Source organism: Dipodomys merriami, unplaced genomic scaffold, assembly GCF_024711535.1.
Source record: "Dipodomys merriami isolate MVZ:Mamm:240054 unplaced genomic scaffold, mDipMer1.0.p SCAF_8, whole genome shotgun sequence".
In the NCBI taxonomy this organism is placed as follows: domain Eukaryota; kingdom Metazoa; phylum Chordata; class Mammalia; order Rodentia; family Heteromyidae; genus Dipodomys; species Dipodomys merriami.
Genome location: NW_027206401.1, coordinates 31,228,649 through 31,249,992, shown reverse-complemented (window position 1 = coordinate 31,249,992; position 21,344 = coordinate 31,228,649). Strand labels below are relative to the sequence as shown.

The following is a 21,344-nucleotide window of genomic DNA, read 5'->3' as shown; positions in this document are numbered from 1 at the left end:
CAGGCAAAGTCTGAAAGAGTAAGGACAAGAAAATCAGGTCATCAGGAGCCAGGCATGGGTGACTCAAGCCTGTAATCCTAGCTGCTCAGGAGGTTGAGATCTAGAGGATTCTGGTTTGAAGCCAGCCAGAGCAGATAAGACTCCAAGGTTCCACCTGTGGCTCAGGTGATAGAGCATCAGCCAAGCAAATATGAGGCCCTGAGTTCAAACACCTGTACCACTGGGGAAAACAAAAGAAAATAAAAAGTGAAAGGCTCCAGCTAGGGTAAGATGGAGGGAGCAGGGTACAGCTGGCTTGGCTGGTGTTCTGTCCATTAATTAGTCTTTCTTTCTTCCTGTGAGTAATCAGATTGGGGTCTTTTTGTGTATGCGAGTGTTGGTACTAGGACTTGAACTCAGGGCCTGGGCATTGTCCCTGAGCTTCTTTTGCTTAAGGCTACCTCTCTACCACTTGAGCCACAGCACCACACCCAGCTTTGAGTAGTAGATTGGAAATAAGAGTCGCATAGACTTGCCTGCCTAGTCTGGTTTCAATCCTAAATTCTCAGATCTCACTCTCCTGAGTATCAGTGGCATGAATCACTGATGCCCAGAAACTCCCAAACACTGGAGGTCCTGAAGTGTTTTCTAAAGCATCATGAATTCCTATTGTCAGCAGTTTGGGAATCAATCAAAAATGGTAGTAGCTGATACTAGCTACTCGGGATGCTGAGATCTGAGGACCATGGTTTGAAGCCACCCTGTTCAGGAAAGTCCATGAGACTCTTGAACTCCAAATAACCATCAGAAAACAGGAAGTAGAGCTGTGGCTCAAAATGGTAGAGTGATAGCTTTGAACAAAAAGAACTCAGAGACGGCACTCAAGCCCTGAGTTCAAGCCCTCAACAACAACAACAACAAAAGGGGAACTGACCACATGGAATTTATTGAACATCTACTATGTCTACTACATGGATTACTATTCTCCCTGATTATCACTCCATTATGCACCCCTACCAAGGACATATAAAACACTGCAAGAATAGATCTTGGTTGTGGAATTCTCATTGTATACTAAGCTTTTCAAAATATGTGGTATCTCATTTAGTGTTGCTAACAATCTCAAGACCATAGCAGTAGTATATTATCCATTTTCCAGAAGAGTGAACAGGCTCAGAGAAGCTATGGACTGGCCCAGGATTTCAACCCAAGTCCAAACCATAGTTCATTCAACAGCAACTGTTGATAAAAGGAGGAAAGGAACAGAAGAGGAAGAGAGGCCAGCAGGTTATATAATGAAGATGTGGGGTTCAGTCAACATCCTCTATGAATCTCCAAAGGCAGGATAGAAACATCCTGTCTACTAAATCAGAAGAAGAAATGGGAGATGCGGGGGTGGGGGGGAGGGGGGAGGGGTGGAATGGAGGGAGGGAGGGAGGGAAAGAGATTCAGAGCAGTGCTGATGGTAAAATACCAGTGAGGCGTTGGGCTGCCTGCTCTCACATTCTTCTCTGGTGGCCGTAGCAAGAGTTACATGATATTAATGTTAGTGTGGGGTGATGCTTTGACAGGCCTGTTCTGCCAGGTAACCTGCCCAATAAACAGAGATGTGCATTAATCTCTGCTCCATTGAGCAAGGGAAACGCCATTACAGTCTGCCTAGTGGAAAAGGACAAAAGGCAGATGGAAAGATGTTTAAATTTCAAGGTTATGTCAGCACAGAGGAATCAAAACAGATGCCTAACACTCTCCAAGACAGACAACAGGAGAGATAAGACACTGGAGAGAGCCGTGATGGAGGCTGCGCGGCTCAGCCTACGGCTGCTGACAAGCTTTTTTAGAGTGTCTGAAAATACCCTGCTCTAAGATCCCTATGTGTTATATTTAAGAGGTTGTTTCCATAGCCTGGAGGTGGGAAAACAAACAACTCTATTACCATGAGCTCATGCTGGAGTCTGTGGAAATTGTTTCTCCTTGTATACAATGTTTCTAATTAGGATTAATATGGGGGATGAGCCTTGTGGCTGTTGAATTGATTCTTTGTGCTAGTTGTCAAGCTGCGACTCCACGCCTGCACGGCCAGGGCTGACTAGCTTCTTGATGCTTGGCTGGGTGGGAGGACGGCCAGCGAGGCAACCTGAATCAGGACTGTGGGAAAACACCTGAGGAATCTGCGCATATGCCAAGCAGCAACTCACCACACCTATAATTAAAAAGAGGATATTTTTAGGATGTAGACATGGCTGGAGTGGTAGAGTTCAAATCCTGTACCATGGGGGGGGGGGCGGGGGAGGAAGAAAGAAAAATAACTGGGAGAGTGAGGGAAGGGATGACATTGTCCCCCTCCAAAAAAAAAATGTACTCATTACCTGATTTATGTAACTGTAACCCCTCTCTAGATGTCACCTTCCACAATAACAATAAAAAGTAAAAACTTAAAATGAAGAGATTACTTTAGCTGGCATAATGTATGCCTACAGTCCTGGATGCTCTAGACTTACTTGTTCTTCCTTTTTTTGGTCGGTCGTGGGGCTTGAACTCTGTGCTTAGGCGCTGTCCCTCAGCTCTTCAGCTCAAGGCGAGCACTCTACCGCTTGAGCCACAGCGCCACTTCCTGATTTACTTGTTCTTAACAATGATTCTTGACTTGTTCATGAAACACTGTCATGCTACTCAGGAGGCTGAGATCTGAGGAGGGCGATTCAAGCCAACCCAGGCAAGAAGGTCTATGAAACTCTTATTTTCAATTAATCACCAAAAAGACAGAAGTGGAGCTGTGGCTCAAGTGGTAGAACACAAGCCTTCTGCAAAAGAAGGTCAGGGACAGAGCCCGGGCTCTGAGTTCAAGCTCTAACACCAGCACCAAAAAAAATCATGAGACCTTAAGAGTAAAGTGATCATCTCATGTTATTTCATTGTTAACTATTTTTACAGTGCATATGCATGCATGTTAGTTAAGTTGTCCTGAGAGTCAGAACCTAGCCAGGTACCAGCGGCTCATACCTGTAATCCTGGCTAATCAGAAGGTTGAGATCTGAGGATTGTGGCTCAAAGCCAGCCCAGGCAGGAAAGTTCTTTGAGACTCTTAGTCCAATTAACCACCAAAAAGCTTGATGTAGGGTTGTGGCTCAAGTGGTAGAGTGCTAGACTTGATCACAAAAGCTCAGGGTCAGATAGAACCCAGGTTCTAAGTTCAAGCCCCAGGACAGGCCAAAAAGAGCTAGAACCTAAAGTCAAATATGTACTTTTTTTTGCTGATAACACATTATTATTATTATTACTATTAAACCTACAATATTAAATTAGTCTTATATACCAGATAATTGTACAAATTATATAAATGACAGCATTTCTGGCACTGGTGGCTCAGCCCTAAGCCTGGTAAATAAGACTAATTAATAAACATGAGAATCATAGAGCATAAGTTTCTAGAAATTAAAGTTACTAACAGTTAAAAGTTCTACTTACTACATGTAATTAGAAATAATAAGGCAAAATCAGTAAACAAAAAAAATAAGCCATAGTCTTGGTAAGGAAAGTAGTAAAATATAAGGATGTGGTGTTTTTCAGGTTTTTTGTTTGTTTTCTCAGGTGTGTGAGTGTGTGGTGGTAATGGTGGAAGTAGTAGTAGTTAGTAGTAGTAGTAGTAGTTAGTAGTAGTAATAGTAGTAGTAGTAGTTAGTAGTAGTAGTAGTAGTTAGTAGTAGTAGTAGTTAGTAGTAGTAGTTAGTAGTAGTAGTTAGTAGTAGTAGTAGTAGTTAGTAGTAGTAGTTAGTAGTAGTAGTAGTAGTTAGTAGTAGTAGTAGTAGTAGTAACAGGGCTTGAACACAGGGCCTCCCACATGCTTGGCAAGTGCTCTCACTTGAGCCCACTTCACTTGAGCCCACTCCCAAAGATGTTTCCCTTATTTCATTTGTTAAAGGAGACTGACTTTTGTCCTAATGTAAAGAGACTGTTTCACGAAGGGAAAGAGGAAAGTATAGGACAAGCTACATGCATATAAGAAAGCAGTAGCTAAAGCCAGATGCCCGTGGCTCATACCTCTAGTCCTAGCTCAGGAGACTGAGATCTGAGGATCAGAGTTCAGGGAAGGAAAGTCCATGACACTCTTACTCCCAATTAACCACCAAAAAGCCAGATGTGAAGTGTGACTCGAGTGAAAGATCACTAGCCTTGAGCACAAAAGCTCAGGGCCACACCCAAGCCCTGAGTTTAAGCTCTAGTACTAACACACACATACACACACACACACACACACAACATGTGCACTAATGTGACAAGAATTTCCACTATAAGTGTAGTGCTACAGCAGAAATCACAATAAATCTAAACTAAAGTTTCTTAGTTCCCCCAGGAGCTGTTTTAGGAAGCAAATGAATACGCAGTGAAAGTAGAGTAGGCAGATAGGCAGGTTAGGGCAGGAATGAGAAATGTCCTGGGGTATTAGACTACAGTCTAACCTCCTCTCTCCCCTCAGCCCACACTCTGGTCTGACAATTAAGTTAATGGGGGCTGGGAAAATAGCTTAGTGGTAGAGTGCTTGCCTAGCATGCATAAAACCCCTGATTCAATTCCTCAGTTCCACACCAACACAAGTGGCACAGTGGATCAAGTGGTAGAGTGAGCAAAAGAAGCTCAGGGATAGTGCCCAGGCCCTGAGTTCAAGCCCCAGGACTGTCAAATTAAAAAAAAAAAAAAGATCAGATAGCAGCATGTGCCTTTCCATATCCCAGCAGCTGCTGCACTTGTCGCCAAACTATTTGTAGAGGACCAAGAGAGGAGCGCCTTCTGTTTCATGCCATCCATTCATCCCACCTATTAGATAAAACCCCAAGTCCCACCAATTTCTACCTCAAGGGCCTACATCACTCTTCAAGATATATTTCTGCTTTTATAATGACTTTTGGGGGGCCTGTCCGGGGACTCAAACTCAGAGCCTGAGCACTGTCCCTGAGCTTCTTTTGTTCAAGGCTAGCACTCTACCACTTGAGCCACTGCGCCATTTCTGGCATTTTCTGTTTATGTGGTACTGAGGAATCAAACCCAGGGCTTCATGGATGCTAGGCAAGCACTCTACCACTAAGCCATATTCCCAGCCCCATATTTCTACTTTTCTAATAAATCATTTTTGTGTATATAGGGTACCATTATTGAACTTAAATTCAGACCAGGACCTCATGATTGGCACTCTAGTACCTGAGCCACACTTCTATTTTTGGACTTTTATTGGTTAATTGGAGATAAGACTCTCTCAGGCCGGAGCTAGTGGCTTATGCCTGTAATCATAGTCTCTCAGAAGGCTGAGATCTGAGGATCACTGTTCAAAGCCAGCCTGGGCGGGAAAGTCCGTGAGACTCTAATCTCCAATTAAGCAGCAGAAAACCAGAAGTGGCGCTGTGGCTCAAGTGGTAGAGTGCTGGCTTTGAGCTGAAGAACTGAGGTACAGTGTCCAGGCCCAGAGTTCAAGCCCCATGACCGAAAAAAAAGAAAAAAAAATCTCTCAGATTTGTATTCCTGGGATGGCTTCACTATTTTCTTACTCTTGGAGAACTTGTACTGCACCTGGGGCCATATTCTAGTATCTCAGGCTTCATTTTTAAGAATTAAGAAACCGGGGCTGGGAAGGTGGCTCAGTGGTAGGGCTTGCCTTGCATGCATGAGGTCCTGGGTTCGATTCCTCAGCACCACATAAGAAAAAAGGAAAAAGCCAGAAGTGGCGCTGTGGCTCAAGTGGTAGAGCGCTAGCCTTGAGCTGATGAGCTGAGGGGATAGCGCCCAGGCCCAGAGTTCAGGCCTCACGACTGGACCCCCCCAAAAAAAAGAAAATAAAAAATTAAGAAACCATAGTGACAAAAGTTTTTAACATTTGAATATTTTGTAATTAAACACCACCAGTAAATGTACTCTTTACCTGACTTATGTAACAGTAACCCCTCTGTATATCACCTATATAATAACAATTTTTAAAAAATTGAGTTCCTGCTTTGGCTTAGTGGCTTAGCTCTTATTGATTATTTTGCTAAGTAAAGAAAAAGTAAGAGGAAATGTTTTGGTATGGAAGGATTTTTGAACTATAAGGTTCTTTTGTCCTATGTTCCAAGATGGAATTAAGGCACATCTCAGATTGTTCAAGAAAATAATAAAGGATGAGTGTGGGTTTTAGGGGGTTTTCTTTGTTTGTTTGTGTTGGTCAGTCGTTGGGCTAGAACTCTGGGCCTGGGCACTGTCCCTCAGCTCTTCAGCTCAAGGCTAGTGCTCTACCACTTCAGCCACAGTGCCACTTCTGCCCTTTTCTGTTTATGTGATGCTGAGGAATCAAACCCAGGGCTTCATGCATGGGAGGCAAGCACTCTACCACTGAGCCACCTTCTCAGCCTCAGAGATGAGTATGTTTTAAGTGTGTACTGTTAATCATATCTCAAAGTCTTTTAATGGTTATTTTATGTAACTACATCTTGCCCTCTTTAAACTAGCCAATCATGAGCAGATTGTGAACCTTAGCTCAGCCAATTAGAGCAAAGGGGCTGGGCCTGCTGGGTTAGGGATAAAAAAGGAGCAGCCTGTCTGCTCTGTGTGCTAGCTTGCCAGGTTTTGTTTCATGGTCTACCCTTCTGCAGAAGTAAATTTTGCTAAGTTCCTTTCAAGATAGCTTCTTTATCCCTATGTGACACCCCAACATCCCAAGCCATTTCTAATACCACCCACCTGCTCTGGCATACTGTCAACCATCGCTAGTTCTCTTTTTGTCGTCTGAGGGTGGATGAAGGCTTCCCTCAGTTTCCCAGTTTTCATGCAAAATTACAGATCCTTAAGGTTCATTCATGTAAAGCATTACAGGGCGTCTCACTAAAAGGAAAGTTTTACCAAGTGAAAATTTTAGCAAAGATTCATTTTGCTGTAACAGGATAAAGTAGGGAGAAGTAGAAAAAGAAAAACATATCCTGCTCCTCACTCCAAATGGAAGTTCCTCATCTTTTATACATTCTCACCTGGCAGAATACAAGTGGTCTTGTCATCTAGTAATTACTAATCCTTATACCAAGGTTTTAGGTGGATAAAATAGGTGAGCTCTACCTCAAATATGGGTGATCTTCAGGACCTCCTTTTCACAACCTAGTCTTTTTTATTCTCTCTGCCATACACCAAGAAGAATAACCTGGTTTTTACCACTTCAAAGGATAATACAGATATAGAAAGTCCCTCCCCTATCTCCTACTCTTGTAAGTTAACACTGAAAAAGAGGCATGGTGAGAAAGGAGCTTGTCTCTTTTTTCAATTTACTTCCCAGTTTTAACTTCTGACTCTGTCCCTTTTGATTTAAAAAAATGTAATTTTCCTGTCTCCTCATCTATGTATCCTATCTTATTATTACAATGTAAATCTATATAGTCATTATGTTATATGGCTTAGGGAGTAACAAAAAAAGAATCAAGTGTTCAGTAAAGACTCAAATTTTCTTTCTGTTTATTTATTTATTTATTTTTATTTTTATTTTTATTTTTATTTTTTGCCAGTCCTGGGGCTTGAACTCAGGGCCTGGGCAATATCCCTGAGCTTCTTTTGCTCAAGGCTAGCACTCTACCACTTAAGCCACAGCGGACGCTTCCAGCTTTTTCTGTTTATGTGGTACTGAGGAATCGACCCAGGGCTTCATGCATGTTAGGCAAGCACTCTACCACAAGGCTACATTCCCAGCCCCCCTGAATATTTTTTTTATCTACAATTAATTCATTCTGTACACAGGGAACTGTGAGTACAGAAGTCTGACTGTATTTGCCTTTGAAATCATTTGTTGTTTATGGCCATACCACCCTGAACACACCCAATGTTGTCTGAAATCATTTTTTACTTTGTATTGTTTCTTAATGCTCTGTTATCTGGTTTTGGGGGAGGAAGTATAGTGAAAATAAGGTTTCTTTGTAATCTAAAAATTCTACTTTTAATATGTAAGAGTCTTTAAGCATCTCTACAAAATATTCAAGATACATATTTGGCTTCAAAATAAGATTTGCAGCTGGATACCAGTGGCTTACACCTGTAATCCTAGCTACTCAGGAAGCTGAGATCTGAGGATCCCCATTCAGAACAAAGTCAGCCCAGGCAGAAAAATCCCTGAGACTCTTATCTCCAAAAAAGCCAGAAGTGGAGGTATAATATAGCTCGGGGCGGAGGGAGAGGTGAGGGGAAGTGCCAGTCTTTTTTTAATTTAATTTTTTATTGAGATTAAGCGATTATATAAATTTCACAAATTTCACAGTATTGTGAGATAGTAATACTTAAAGTCACAAACACAGTTAAATCTTCATAAGGCAAATTGTCATTATCATGGTCTATAATGTTTGTGAATTCTATGAGCTTTGACAATACAGCTATTTCTTCCACATCGGGTGATATGTACATTTCTGACCTTTTGCTTAGTGAAAGCTGTTCCCTCTATCCCTCTCATTCCCTCCCTCCCACTGCTGCCCTTGAGAGCACCAGTCTTGAGCAAAAAAGTTAATAGCTTCAGACTCTGAATTCAAGCCTAGTACCCCCACAAAAATATATATAATAAAGTAAGATTTGAGTTTGTAATAGACCTTACATGATTTCCATCTGCCAGGCACTTAAGAACACAATGTGCCAGTGTAACAACGATCTAATGACTTCTTAACATTCCCAAGGGCTAAAGATCTTCTCCAAATATGGAAAGCAATTAGTCTTTCTACAATGCCAACTAAGAGCTGTCTCCTTCACAGACTATACTATCATCAGTTTTGTACACTTTATAAAGTACTGCCACCAGAAGAAATTCCCTGAAGGTTCTTCTGAGGGGCATGCTGTGATATTTTCTCTCTGCCAGGATAGGAACATCTAGCTACAGATAAGATTGTTAGAGCCAAGAGTTACATGATTGCTACCTCCGCATATTTTATGAGGTCAGACTCATAGCCAGCTCTGTAACAAGATCAATCTCTCCATGCTCTGTCACCACAACTGTATAATTGTGGCCATGCCCATCTAAATTGTACATTTCCCAACAGGTTTTATTCATTATTCAGTGATTTGCCACCGAACTGTACCTTCTAAGGACCTGTTTCTCAGCCAGTGCTTCTTCTCCAAGGCCCTGAGATCCTGTTTAATCAAGTGTTCTAAGTCTTTTGGTATGTTTGACAAACTTCCCTAAGTCAAATTCTAAATTGTCCTCTTTTATTTTATTTATTTTTTTGGTCTTGGGGCCTGAACTCTGGGCCTGGGCGATGTCCCTCAGCTCTTCAGCTCAAGGCTAGTGCTCTACCACTTGAGCCACAGCGCCACTTCCAGCTTTTTTCTGCTTATGTGGTGTTGAGGAATTGAACCCAGGGCTTCATGCATGAAAGGCAAGCACTCTACCACTGAGCCAACTTCTCAGCCCCCCCCCCCCTTTTTTTGTAGGGGAGAACTGGGGCTTGAACTCAAGACCCGGACACTGTATCTAAGCTTTTGGGTTTTTTTGCTCAAAGGCACTCTACCACTTGAGCCACAGCTTCACTTCTAGCTTTTGGGGGTTAATTGGAGATAAGAGTCTCCTGTACATTCCTCCAGGGGCTGGCTTTGAACTGAGATGTTCAGATCTTAGCCTCTAGAATAGCTAAGATTACAGATGTGAGTCAATGGTACCCAACCTTTTTAATTTTTTTTACCTCAAGGGGCTGGGAATGTCATTTAGTGGTAGAGTGCTTGTCTAGCATGCATGAAGCCCTGGGTTGGCTTCCTCAGTACCACATAAACCGAAAAAGCCAGAAGTGGCACTGTGGCTCAAGTGGTAGAGTGCTAACCTTGAGCAAAAAGAAGCTCAAGGACAGTGCTCAGGTACTGAGTTCAAGCCCAGGACTGGCAAAAATAAGTAAATAAATAAATAAATAAAATTTTACCTCAAATTTAAAATATTCTAGAGGCCCTTTGGAAGGTCTCACAAGATCTCACAAAAATTTGTTCTCTCCCCTTATAAAACCAAAATGTTGGGCTGGGAAGGTGGCTCAGTGGTAGAGCGCTGCCTTGCAAGCATGAGGCCCTGGGTTCGATTCCTCAGCACCACATAAGCAAAAAGAAAAAAGCTGGAAGTGGCGCTGTAGCTCAAGTGGTAGAGTGCTAGCCTTGAGCTGAAGAGCTGAGGGACAGTGCCCAGGCCCAGAGTTCAGGCCCCACTACTGGACGCCCCCCAAAATAAAATATGTTGGCCAGACTCTGGTGGCACATGTCTATAATCCTAGATACTCAGGACTCTAAGCTCTCGTGATCTTCATTTGAAGTTAGCCAGGGAGGAGAGTCCATGAGACTTTTTTCAGTTAACCACTAATAAGGAATTAGTGGAGCTATAGCTCAAGTAGCAGAGCACCAGCCTTGAATAGAAAAGGCTAAAGCATACTAAGTAGGTAGGTTTAATTAGGTAGCCAATGAAGAGAACATCACAGTATTCAGTCAGGAAAAGAAGTTTATTTACTGAACTGCTACCCGCCATGCATGGTGGAGAGCACACAGCTGAAGGGCTGATCCACCTCTGGGCCAGGACTTACCTAGGCCAGGGACAGGAAGAGGTGTGGCCAGATGGGGAAAAGGTATAGCCACATTGGATCTGTATGTTACCTCAGGGCCTGGATCTCTCCTATGGTCAGATGGGAGGCATGACCAGGGGTGGTCCAGGATGTGACCTAGCAAGAAGGGGAGGTGACTGCTTCCAGGTGTGCCAGGTAATGCGGGTATTGGGTGGGAAAGTTAGCCAAGAGTCAGGGAGGTATCTTCACTGGGCAGATCGTACACATAACACCCAGACCCTAAGGTGCATGTCTCAGTACTCTCACCAAAACAACAACAACAACAAAGGTCATTACTATGTGGGGTGGGATGGGAGAGTGGGAGGAGTGGGTTCAACATTTAGCACAAGGACCAGGCGCCGGTGGCTCAGGCCTGTAATCCTGGCCACTCAGGAGGCTGAGATCTGAGGATCGCAGTTCAAAGCCAGCCTGGGCAGCAAAGTCAGTGAGACTCTTATCTCCAGTAAACCACCAGAAAGCCGGAAGTGGCTGTAAGGTCCACCCAGGGAAGGCGGAGCGGACTCCTCCAACCTCTTGGTTGTCTCCACCTGCGTCACCTAGGTAACCCGCACACTTGGAGGCAGCCACCTTCCCCCTCTGGTGTGGCCACACCTTCTCCTGCCCATGGATTTGGTAAGTCGTGGCCAGGCTGTGGCTGGACCTTTTTCTATTCCTGCTGCGTGGGCTTCCAACTTGACCACAGTAGGGGCTGCAAATAAACCTTTCCTTGTCTGAATACCACATGCTGCTCTTTTTACTCGGCTGCCAATTTAATTTACCTAACTGTGATGCTGTGGCTCAAGTGATAGAGCACAAGCCTTGAGCTGAAGAGCTCAGAGACAGCACCAGGCCCAGAGTCAGAGACAGCACCAGGCCCAGAGTTCAAGCCCCATGACCAACAAAAAAAAAAAAAACAAAAAAAAAAAAACAAAAAAACAAAAAACCCACCACCAACAACAACAACATGTAGCACAAACTGTTTCTCAACCAGTCCTGTCATTCTCAGACTACAAGGGTAACTGAAGGTGGGAATAGAGAGAGAGTCAGGAGGCAAAAGCAGAGCCAAAGAGGGCCAATGAGGCCAGTAACAGGTGACGTCCTTTAAATCCCCATTGTCATCATTTCATTTCTATGAAGATCTACCTAAAAGCCAAAGGTCACTTTCCTTAGCCACTACTTTTTGCTGCCAGACTCTTGGAATTAAAACTCTTGACAGGATAATTGTTTCCTGTGCCTTATTGGTGTGTGGCTGTGAGTAAGGATGTGTGACATGGATTAGATGTCACTAGTTTTTAGATAGATACTCCTTGATCGACTAACATGTCCACATGCAGCGTGAAGCAGGCCTCTAACCCTAAACTCTAGAAGAAAAGAGGCAGATATAAAATGATTGCAAGGCCCAAGTGAAGAATCAGTACTTTTCAGCAAGAGCAGTTCCTAAGTTCTGCTACAGAAGCTCTGGCTCAGAAGCATACTCCGAGCTTTTTGTATGATCTGGGTCATCATTGCTAGCGTAGTCTCCTTTGCAAAGGTCTGAAAGTGTGTATGCAGCCATCTGCTGGCACCAAATGGTCTTTCTCTGGTTAGAATGACAAAAATTCAACACAAAGCACAAGGGGGACACTCTAACCTAGGAATGACATGTTAGGAATGACATAAAGGTGACAGCGTAGTATTAAATTTTGGTCACATTCTTACCTAGGAGGCAGCTTGACCAAAGTTGGGGGATTTGTATGTGTGTGTCAGAGAGAGGGCGCAGAATATGTCATTACTGGGACTTGAACTCAGAGCTTCATGTTCTTCTTTGGCTTTTCTCGCTCAGAGCTAACACTATACCACTTGAGCCACTTCTGGAATTCTGCTGGCTAATTAGAAACAAAAACCTCAAGAAATTTTTCTCTTCAGACTGGCTTTGAACTCCAGTCTTCAAATCTCAGCCTGCTGAGTAGCTACGAGTACAGGCATGAGCCACTAGTGCCTGACGGGGGACTTGTTCATTGATGGTTATGGGACACTATTGATTTGAACTGAGTTCCTGTGTCCCCCAAGGCAGAAGACCAAAATGAAATCACTGGGTCGAGTTTGCTATTATCTAATCAAATAAATATCTGACCTTCCAAGAAACTGGGAGAAAACATCATTAATAGAATAAACTATAAGGCTTTTCTTCTGCTTTAAAGCTTGTAAGAAAACCTTTGAACTGATAAATCTGCTTTTTGGTCTTGTTTTTGCTTTATTCAGCCTTTTCTTGTCTAAAAATATTTATATCCTTCCTTACAGATTGGGCTTTGTGAATCTCTACTCATTCTAAGTGCTACCTGATTTAGAAATCATTTTTTGACCAATTAAACTTTGTTCCATTTATTTTGTCTAAATCTAAAGAAATCTTAATTGAACCTTAGTTTGAAGACTCCCAGCCTGGGAGCTTTATGTGTGTGGACAGGGGTAGACAGTGAGAGACAGGGAGGAGAAATGAGTATGTTGTTTTCAGTATCTCAGACAGTGCATGGAAATAATACAGTTATTGAACGTAAGAGTGCTTAGCTAAGCACAATGTCTTGGTTTGTTTGGGTTTTTTTTTTTTAGTTTGAACTGGAAGTATTTCAATTCAATATGAAATTCTGATTATCTTATGCTGATCAGAAGTTTCTGTTGGTAATTATAAATAGCCCTGGTTAACAAAAGTGGGAAGGTAGGCCAATTATTACCTAATAAAGCAGCTCATTTTATGCATGGGTGTGGGCCCTAGAAAACCAAGTAACAAAAGGATCCTTGGCAATAAAATACAAGGAAACCTCTGATTTGACTCAAGATTTCCCTGGTACAATGGAGAGAACGTGAACCCACTCAGGTTGACCACATGGTGAGATAATAATAGAACTAAAACTTCTGTCTGCGGGCAGCTCAGCTCATAATCTAAGCCTACAAATTGGCACACAGAGAATACAGCCACTGACTGTCAAGCAAGTCCTGTGATTTAAACAATGCAAAATACATAACTGAATGGCAATATTCAGATCTGTGCTACCCATAATGGCAGTCCCTACCAACATGTGGCTTAGGGGTATTTGAATTATGACGAATGTGATGAGGTTTTTACTAGGTTTTACTAGCTTGAGCCCAAACTCTTGGGCACAAACAATCCTTCTGCCTCAGCTTAAAGCTGTTAGGTAGGAGTTAAGATGGATCAGTCATGAGAACCAAAGCCAGATGAGGCACGCATAAGCACAGTCACAGGATTTGAAATTGGAGAAGAGGCCACGTATTTCTAACTCAGTCCTGGGCTCCAGTAACATCCTGACTATGAGACAAGTCCATGGGCCTTTTAAGCTTGGAGTTAGGATATCTTGTGTTGGTATCCATAGTCCAGTCTCATTGAGTGCTCTCTCCCAAGTTGACCCGTAAGAGGGGGACATGACATCTAGATGGCCTTTTTCTCCTTGGTTTTTTCCTGGGCCAAGCCAAAACCCAGCTTTAGTTAATACTTCTTTCTCATCCTGGAACCCTTTTCTCCTTAGCTGTTCCATAGTACTGGAATTTGGGATTTCTCATGGCAAATTTTTAAAGTCGTTACTGGCAAGCTGGGCACCAGTAGTTTTTACCTAGTGCCAGTGGCTCATGCCTAACTATTCAGGAGGCTGAGATCTGAGGATCAAGGTTCAAAGCTAGCCTGGGGCAGGAAAGTCCAATTAACTACAAAAAAAAAAAAGATGCTACTGGAGCTGTGGCTCAAGTGGTTTTAAAAAAAAAAGCTCAGAAACAGTGCCCAGGCCTTGAGTGCAAGCCTCAAGACTGTCTCACACACACACACACACACACACACACACACACACACACACACACACACACACACACACACACACACACACACCCCACACGTGACTTTTGACCACAGAGATTTGTCACAGAGAATGTGCTGATAGACATTGAAATGTGTTGTCCCATTCAAACCCAGTAAAAGGGATTTATTAGGGAGTCTAAGGAACTGGGAATTCTAGAGACATTGTGACTGGCAGTTGGGATCTTCCATCTGTTCCTTGGCTCCTAGCTATATTATCTAGGGTCAGGATGCTGTGCAACATGAAACAGGCGGAGGATAAAAAGCAGGAAGCTAGCAAGTCTACCTGGAGTTGGGAGGCAGGCAGTTTGGGTCAGGGCTGATGGAGTCAAAGTAGTTGGAGCTTAGAGTTGTATAATCCAATGGGGTGGGGTTCCTAGGTGGTGTGAAATAGAGACCTTTTCCTTACAGTCCATCCCTCCCACCCCCCTGCAAAGGTTTGAGGAAGTACAGTGAGAAGTCCTGTGCCTGCACTTTTGAGAAGTGGGTAGCATCAGTTCATTTCAACCTCTATGGCTTTCCAGGTTGAATGCCAATGGAAGGTCATATAGTAAAGTGCATTCTGACTTTGATGAAGGGAAGGCATTCTATAAAGAGAATGTGGAGTCATTATCCAAAGTATTAGTCTAGGGTGTGGGCCATCTAAAGTTTTGTGATTCTACCTTCAATAATGGGAATGGAAGGCTGGGAAGGTGGCTCAGTGGTAGAGCGTTTGCCTTGCATGCATGAGGCCCTGGGTTCGATTCCTCAGTACCACATGAGCAGAAAAAGCCATAAGTGGTACTGTGGCTCAAGTGGTAGAGCACTAGCCTTGAGCTGAAGAGCTGAGGGACAGTGCCCAGGCCGAGTTTAGGGCCCCATGACTGAACCAAAAAAAAAAAAAATGGTAATGGATGTACTGGGATGGGATATGGCTTAGTGGCAGAGTGCTTGCTTAGCATGCAGGGTTCAATTCCGCAGTACCCCATAAACAGGAGAAAAAAAAGCCAGAAGTGGCACTGTGGCTCAAGTGGTAGAGTGTTAACCTTGAGCAAAAGAAGCTCAGGGACAGTGCCCAGGCCTTGACTTCAAGCCCTAGGACTGGCCAAAAAAGAAAAGAGAAAGAAAAAAAAGAAGAAAAATGGGAATGGAATCTGGTAACGCATGACATTCCTCATTCCTGCTCCAGTCTAACTAGCAGCTTATACGAAATACTAATGTTCTACAGCTCTGAGTATTCTGAGGAAGACAGAAAGCTTGGAAAGAATAGGGGCCAGGTGATCAACAGAGGATAAGAAAAATAATGGATTTTTTTGTCAGTCATGGGGCTTGAACTCAGGGCCTGGGTGCTGTTCCGCAGCTCTTTAGCTCAAGGCTAGCACTCTACCACTTGAGCCATAATGCCACTTCTTGTTTTGTGGTGATTTATTGGAGACAAGAGTCTCACAGACTTTCCTGTCTGGGCTGGCTTTGAACTGGGATCCTCAGATCTCAGCCTCCTGAGTAGCTAGGATTATAGATGTGAGCCATTTGCACCCGGCTAAATAAGAAAAATAATATATAAATTGAATACTCTCTGGTAACCTCTTAGCCTTTGTAAATTTCCAGTGTTTCTGATGCTTGGGGTCAAAGGGGAAAAGTGATCACCATTCAATTCCAGACCGGAATCACGCATAAGCCATTTCCACTGAACTATATCCCACACCCAAAAAGCTCTTTCAACTGCTTTTATGGTGATTTTTCCTTTTAGTTTCACAGATGTGAGACTTAGGTATGAGTCGCCAGTACAGCCCAATGACTCTGCATGGGCCCAGCAGTTACATTCAGCAAAGACATAAAAGCCCCTATAATAAATGTACTCAAATAGTCTAAAAAAATAACTATGATGACAATGATTCAATATATAGAGAATCTCAGAAGAGAAGTAGAAACTAATAAAACAAACAATGGGACATTCAGTTCTAAGATCATGGAAAGGACGTAAACAGTTTTTCCCAGAAAGGCAATTAAAGTCAAAACAAAGCTATTCAAATGGGCCAGGCCCTGGTGGCATAAGCCTGTCATCCTAGCTACTCAAGTGGCTGAGATCTGGGGATCTTAGTTTGGAGCCAGACTGGACAGAAAAATCCAAGAAACTCTCATCTCCAACTAACCAGCAAAACACAAGAAGTGGAGATATGGTTCATGTGGTAGAGCACCAGCCTTGTGCAAAAAAGCTAAGCCAGAGCCTGAAACCCTCAGTTCAAGCTCCAGTACTGGCACAAAAAAACAAAAAACAACAAAACAATTGTCAAGGGAAGAATTGACCCCCACCCTATTATCCCAAGTGCACATGGACTTAAGGCAAAACTGCAGGTATGCACGGATGTGCTTAACACAGCAGGGCAATCTGACCTAAGTCTAGCTGTAAACATTCCACTGTGAGCCTAGCCTGTAGGGAACTCTTGAGGCTGAGCTGTGGGACCAGGATAGGGTTATAAGATTGGAATGCCATCACCTCACTACTCAGAAGGCTGAGATCTGGACCCTGAAAGTCAACATCAAAGCAAAACAGATGTATAAATGTGTTTAAGTTTGAGCTGTTTGGACACTAAAATTTGAGACCTTGGAAATAAGACCACTCTTCTCTGTTCCCTAATAATAAGGGAGTCAATTACCACCATATATACAAACTATTACCTCATGTTAATGGTTATAACCACAAGGTACATTGATACCCTATTTTCTGTCCATACCTATAGTCACCTCCACTGTACTGAGCTAAATAAATAAGCTTGCTAAGGATTCAGAAGCCAGTGAGCGCTGGACCCTCTGGTGCCCCTTTTCTAGCCGCTCAGTTCTTCAGCTCCAGTATCCAGTCGTGCTGTTCCAGGTTGCAGGCAGCAACACTAACCGAAAGTCCCCATCTCCCCCAGCCCTTATAGCCTTTTCAATAACCTCTGTCTCCTTGCTCAGACCCCATAAAAGCCCAACTCCAACCCCACCTCCTTGCACAACCTGTGGGAAGATTGATTGCCCCTTGCTGCTGTGCCTCAATAAACAGTCCTCACCTGTTGAGATTGAGTCTAGGCTGTTCCTTTCTCCTCCAGTTTCCTAACATCAAGCATATGTAGCTCTTAAAAGTGAGGAATCCAGCCCGATGCTGGTGGCTCATGCCTGTAATCCTAGCTACTCAGAAGGCTGAGATCTGAGGATCCTAGTTCAAAGCCAGCCCGGGCAAGAAAGTCCAATTAACCACCAGAAAACCAGAAGTGATGCTGTGGCTCAAGTGGTAGAGCACTAGCCTTGAGCTGAAGAGCTCAAGGGACAGTGCCCAGTCCTAGAGTTCAAGACCCACAATCCATGAAAAAATAATAAAGTGAGGAATCCTTTTGTTCACACGCAGGTAAGTGTGAGAACTCAACAGCTAAGGGAACAAATGGATACACTGGAGCAGGCTGTCCTGCCCTTAGGTTTGACTTGCTGTCTCCTTTAGACTATACCACACCCTGGAGAACCAAGGCAGACTACCATTAAACTGGCATTTGAACTTTCAGAGCCTGCTAAGCTGGAAGACCAAGTCCTAGACTGTCCAGTGATAATACTATCTCATGTAGGCCTTAGTTTTGGTACATATCACTAGAACTAAAAATGTATGGAGACTTCGGGGTTGACTAATAATTGGTGGGTTTTGCTGGCCTATGGTGAGTAAAGGCCAGTGATGTCGGGCGTGTTAAATTATATAAGACTATGCCTCAAAAGGAAGAATTGTCTTGCATACCTTGTAACTTGCCCGTTTGGGGGAGCTCCTGTCAAACTAAGCTGCCTACACAAACTACTAGAACTTTCTTATCCTGGCTGGCTTCAAACATGATGCTCAGCTCTCAGCCTCTTGAGTGGCTGAAAGTTCAGGCATGAGCCATCAGCACCTATATTTTTTTCTTTCATTTTGGAGGGTAATCAGGCCCTCACTATGTAGCCTAAGTGAACCTCAATCATCCTGCTTCAGCCTCCTACACTTTGTGACTTACAAAGTAAATTATTAGGTGAAAAAGCTGCTTACAATTATCTACACCTAGAATTAAACTTTATTGAAACAAAAAGTACTTTGGGCATTGGTTTATAATTTTTCAGCAGTGTTGGGATTTGAACTCAGAACCTTATCTTTGCTAGGTCAGTATTCTACCACTTGAATCATGCCCTCCCTCAATGCATAGTTTTATTAAACACTGAACCTATAGGAACTAGATTGCCACATAAAAGAAAGCCATATTTTGGCTCTTTTGGTTTTTAACTTAACCAAACATTGTACATAGTTTTAGAAAGTTAAAATTGCATAACTAATAGCAAACCTGGCTTATGCCACTAGAGTTGCTCATACAGCAGCTCACATCATTCTGCACTTTCTCACTTAACTGTTAATGGCCTATAAAACAATTATGGCAAGGACCAACTTAATGAAGTATGTATACTTTATTGTAAATCACTCTCATTTGGTGCTCCTGTGTGGTACAGCTTGGATATCAATCTGGTGTATTTGAAATAACCTGTGTAGGTTGGGTATATCACCTTTATTTTTGTTTTTGTTTTGTGTGTGTGTGCTGGTACTGGGGCTTGAACTTAGGGTCCAAGCACTGCCCTTAGCTTTTTTACTCAAGGCTGGCCTCTATCACTTGAGCTACAAAGCTCCACTTGCAGCCATTTGGGGGGGGGGGGGCAATGTTAATTAGAGATAAGAATCTCTCAGACTTTCCTATCTTGGCTGGCTTTGAACCACAATTTCCAGATCTTAACCTTCCAAGTAGCTAAAATTACACTAGTACTTGCTTCATCCATCTTTTTATTTTCTGGCCCTAGGGCTTGAAGTCTGGGCCAAGGTGTTACCCCTGAGCTTCTTTTCCTCAAAGTTAATGCTCTACCACTTGAGCCACAGGGATACTTCAGGCTTTTTTCAGGAGTTTATTGGAGAGAAGAGTCTCACAGACTTTCCTGGATGGGCTGGCTTTGAACTGGGATCCTCATATCTCAGCCTCCTGAGTAGCTAGGATTACAGGCATAAGCCACCAGCGCCGGCTTTACATTTATCATTTTTATGACAGGTATAAGAGGTGTGGGACAGTATTCCTACCACAGACACCTCCTCTTCATATTTTCATTCAATTAGGGGTTAAGGGCTTTGATAAAATATAAACTAGTAAGGGGGAAATGTAGAGTATACATGATTAAGTGCCAGACTACATGGCCAGACTGGTCATCTTGGATTAATTCTTCACAAATGTTAGAGGCTGAGTAATTTGGTAGGCTTTGGTAGGACTTGGAATAGGGCCCAAAGCTTGGAGGAAGAGGATGAGAACCTTTTCTAGAGCCTTGCAGACAGGAAGGACTGGATAAAACTTGGTTGATTGCCAAGGATCTCAGACATTGTGCAGCACACACAGATTCACAGAGAGGCGCAGGGCTGCGGTGCCCGGGTCTGCTTAGAGAGAGGCACTGAGGGACTCGGGAGTCAGTTATGTATTTCATTGTTACAAAGCTCTGATGATTGTTTACCATCATAGCTTGATGCCCCAGCTAAGGCATAAATATTTAATTTTCTAATTTAGAGACACTAAAAATGGTAATATTAGAGTCATTCATTTCAACATAGAGATTGCAGATCTGGCAATAATGGTAAGAGACAAGTTTGTAATCAGCCACTGCTTGCTAACAATACACATTTCTAAACACAAAGCTTTGTGCATTCGATGCCCATGCCAATAGCATTAAATAAGACTCTGGTAAAGGCCCAGTGTGGCATGATTTCAGTGCTAATACCAGTGGAAGAGAGCTTTTTCTCATCTTCCAGAAAATAAACCCAAAGACAAGGCAGTTCCAGGGCTGGTTATCATGCTGATTTGATGTTATTTTTAGAGTTCCAGCTCTGTCTTCCTATTGCTCCTCAGCATGGGGCCTCTGAGACTGCCCCCCAACTATCCACGTACTGGTCCTCATCTGGCTGACACAGGGTCTCACTCATGTACAGATGCCAGAGGTAACAAAGGAAATGTGGGTGTCTTTGTTTTCAAGTTCAAAATAAATCCTTCTACCATCCCTCCCCACCTGCCTGCACCCTCCCCCGCCCCCGAATATTTTGCCTTAGATTGTGTTAGCTAGAATTGCATTACATGCCCAAGCTTAAGCCAGAAATTTGGCAAAGGCAACATAGCAATGTTTTGGGTTCTTCCCAGCAACATTTATGCTAAGCTGAAGAGAGACAGACTCCAGGAAGAACCTGGATACTCTGGGCAGAGTGAACAAATTAGGCTTCTGAGAGTAGAGAGGAAGTGAGGGATGATGATGACAAAAGAGTCTGCCATTGTATGAGATTGCTAAATTGTTTCCACTATTCATTCCTTGGAAGTTCAGGAAAAGGAATTACTCAAAGAAGTTTAGAAAGAGTCTACTTTATCAGCTTCCTGGAAACTCACAATATCGTGAGCATATTAAAGGCTCTGAGAAGGCAGGATGCTGGTGGCTCACTCCTATAATCCTAGGTAGTCAAGGAGGCTAAGATCTGAGGATCATGGTTTAAAGCCAGCTGGGATAGAAAAGTCCACGAGAGTGATCTTCAGTTAACCATCTAAATGGAGCTCTGACTCAAGTGGTGTTTGGCCAAGATTTTTTTTTTCCCTCTCGGTTGTGGGGCTTGAACTCAGGGCCTGCGAGATATCCCTGAGCTTTTCCATCAAGGCTAGTACACTACCACTTCTTTTTTTTGTTTGTTTGTTTGTTTGTTTGTTTGTTTTTGCTTTGGTTTTGCCAGCCCTGGGGCTAAAATTTAGGGTCTGGGCACCGTCCCTGAGCCTCTCTGTGCTCAAGGCTAGCACTTGAGCCACAGAGCCACTTCTGGCTTTTTCTTTCTCAGTACCACTACTGAGGAATCGAACCCAGGGCTTCATGCATGCTAGGCAAGCACTCTACCACTAAGCCACATTCCCAGCCCTGCTCTGGTACTTTGAGCCACAGCACCACATCCA

The 21,344-nt window shown here is 43.2% G+C and overlaps 1 protein-coding gene across 1 annotated transcript in view; it reads right to left on the bottom strand.

Moving 5' to 3' along the window:
• Positions 1–947: 947 nt before the first annotated feature.
• Positions 948–21,344, bottom strand: part of Cdk19 (cyclin dependent kinase 19) — a 142,153-nt gene continuing 121,756 nt past the window's right edge. Inside the window, exon 13 of the mRNA XM_070010562.1 lies at positions 948–2,182. Coding sequence (XP_069866663.1) covers positions 2,174–2,182 — 9 coding nt within the window. The 3' untranslated portion in view covers positions 948–2,173. The remainder of the gene's footprint in view (positions 2,183–21,344) is intronic.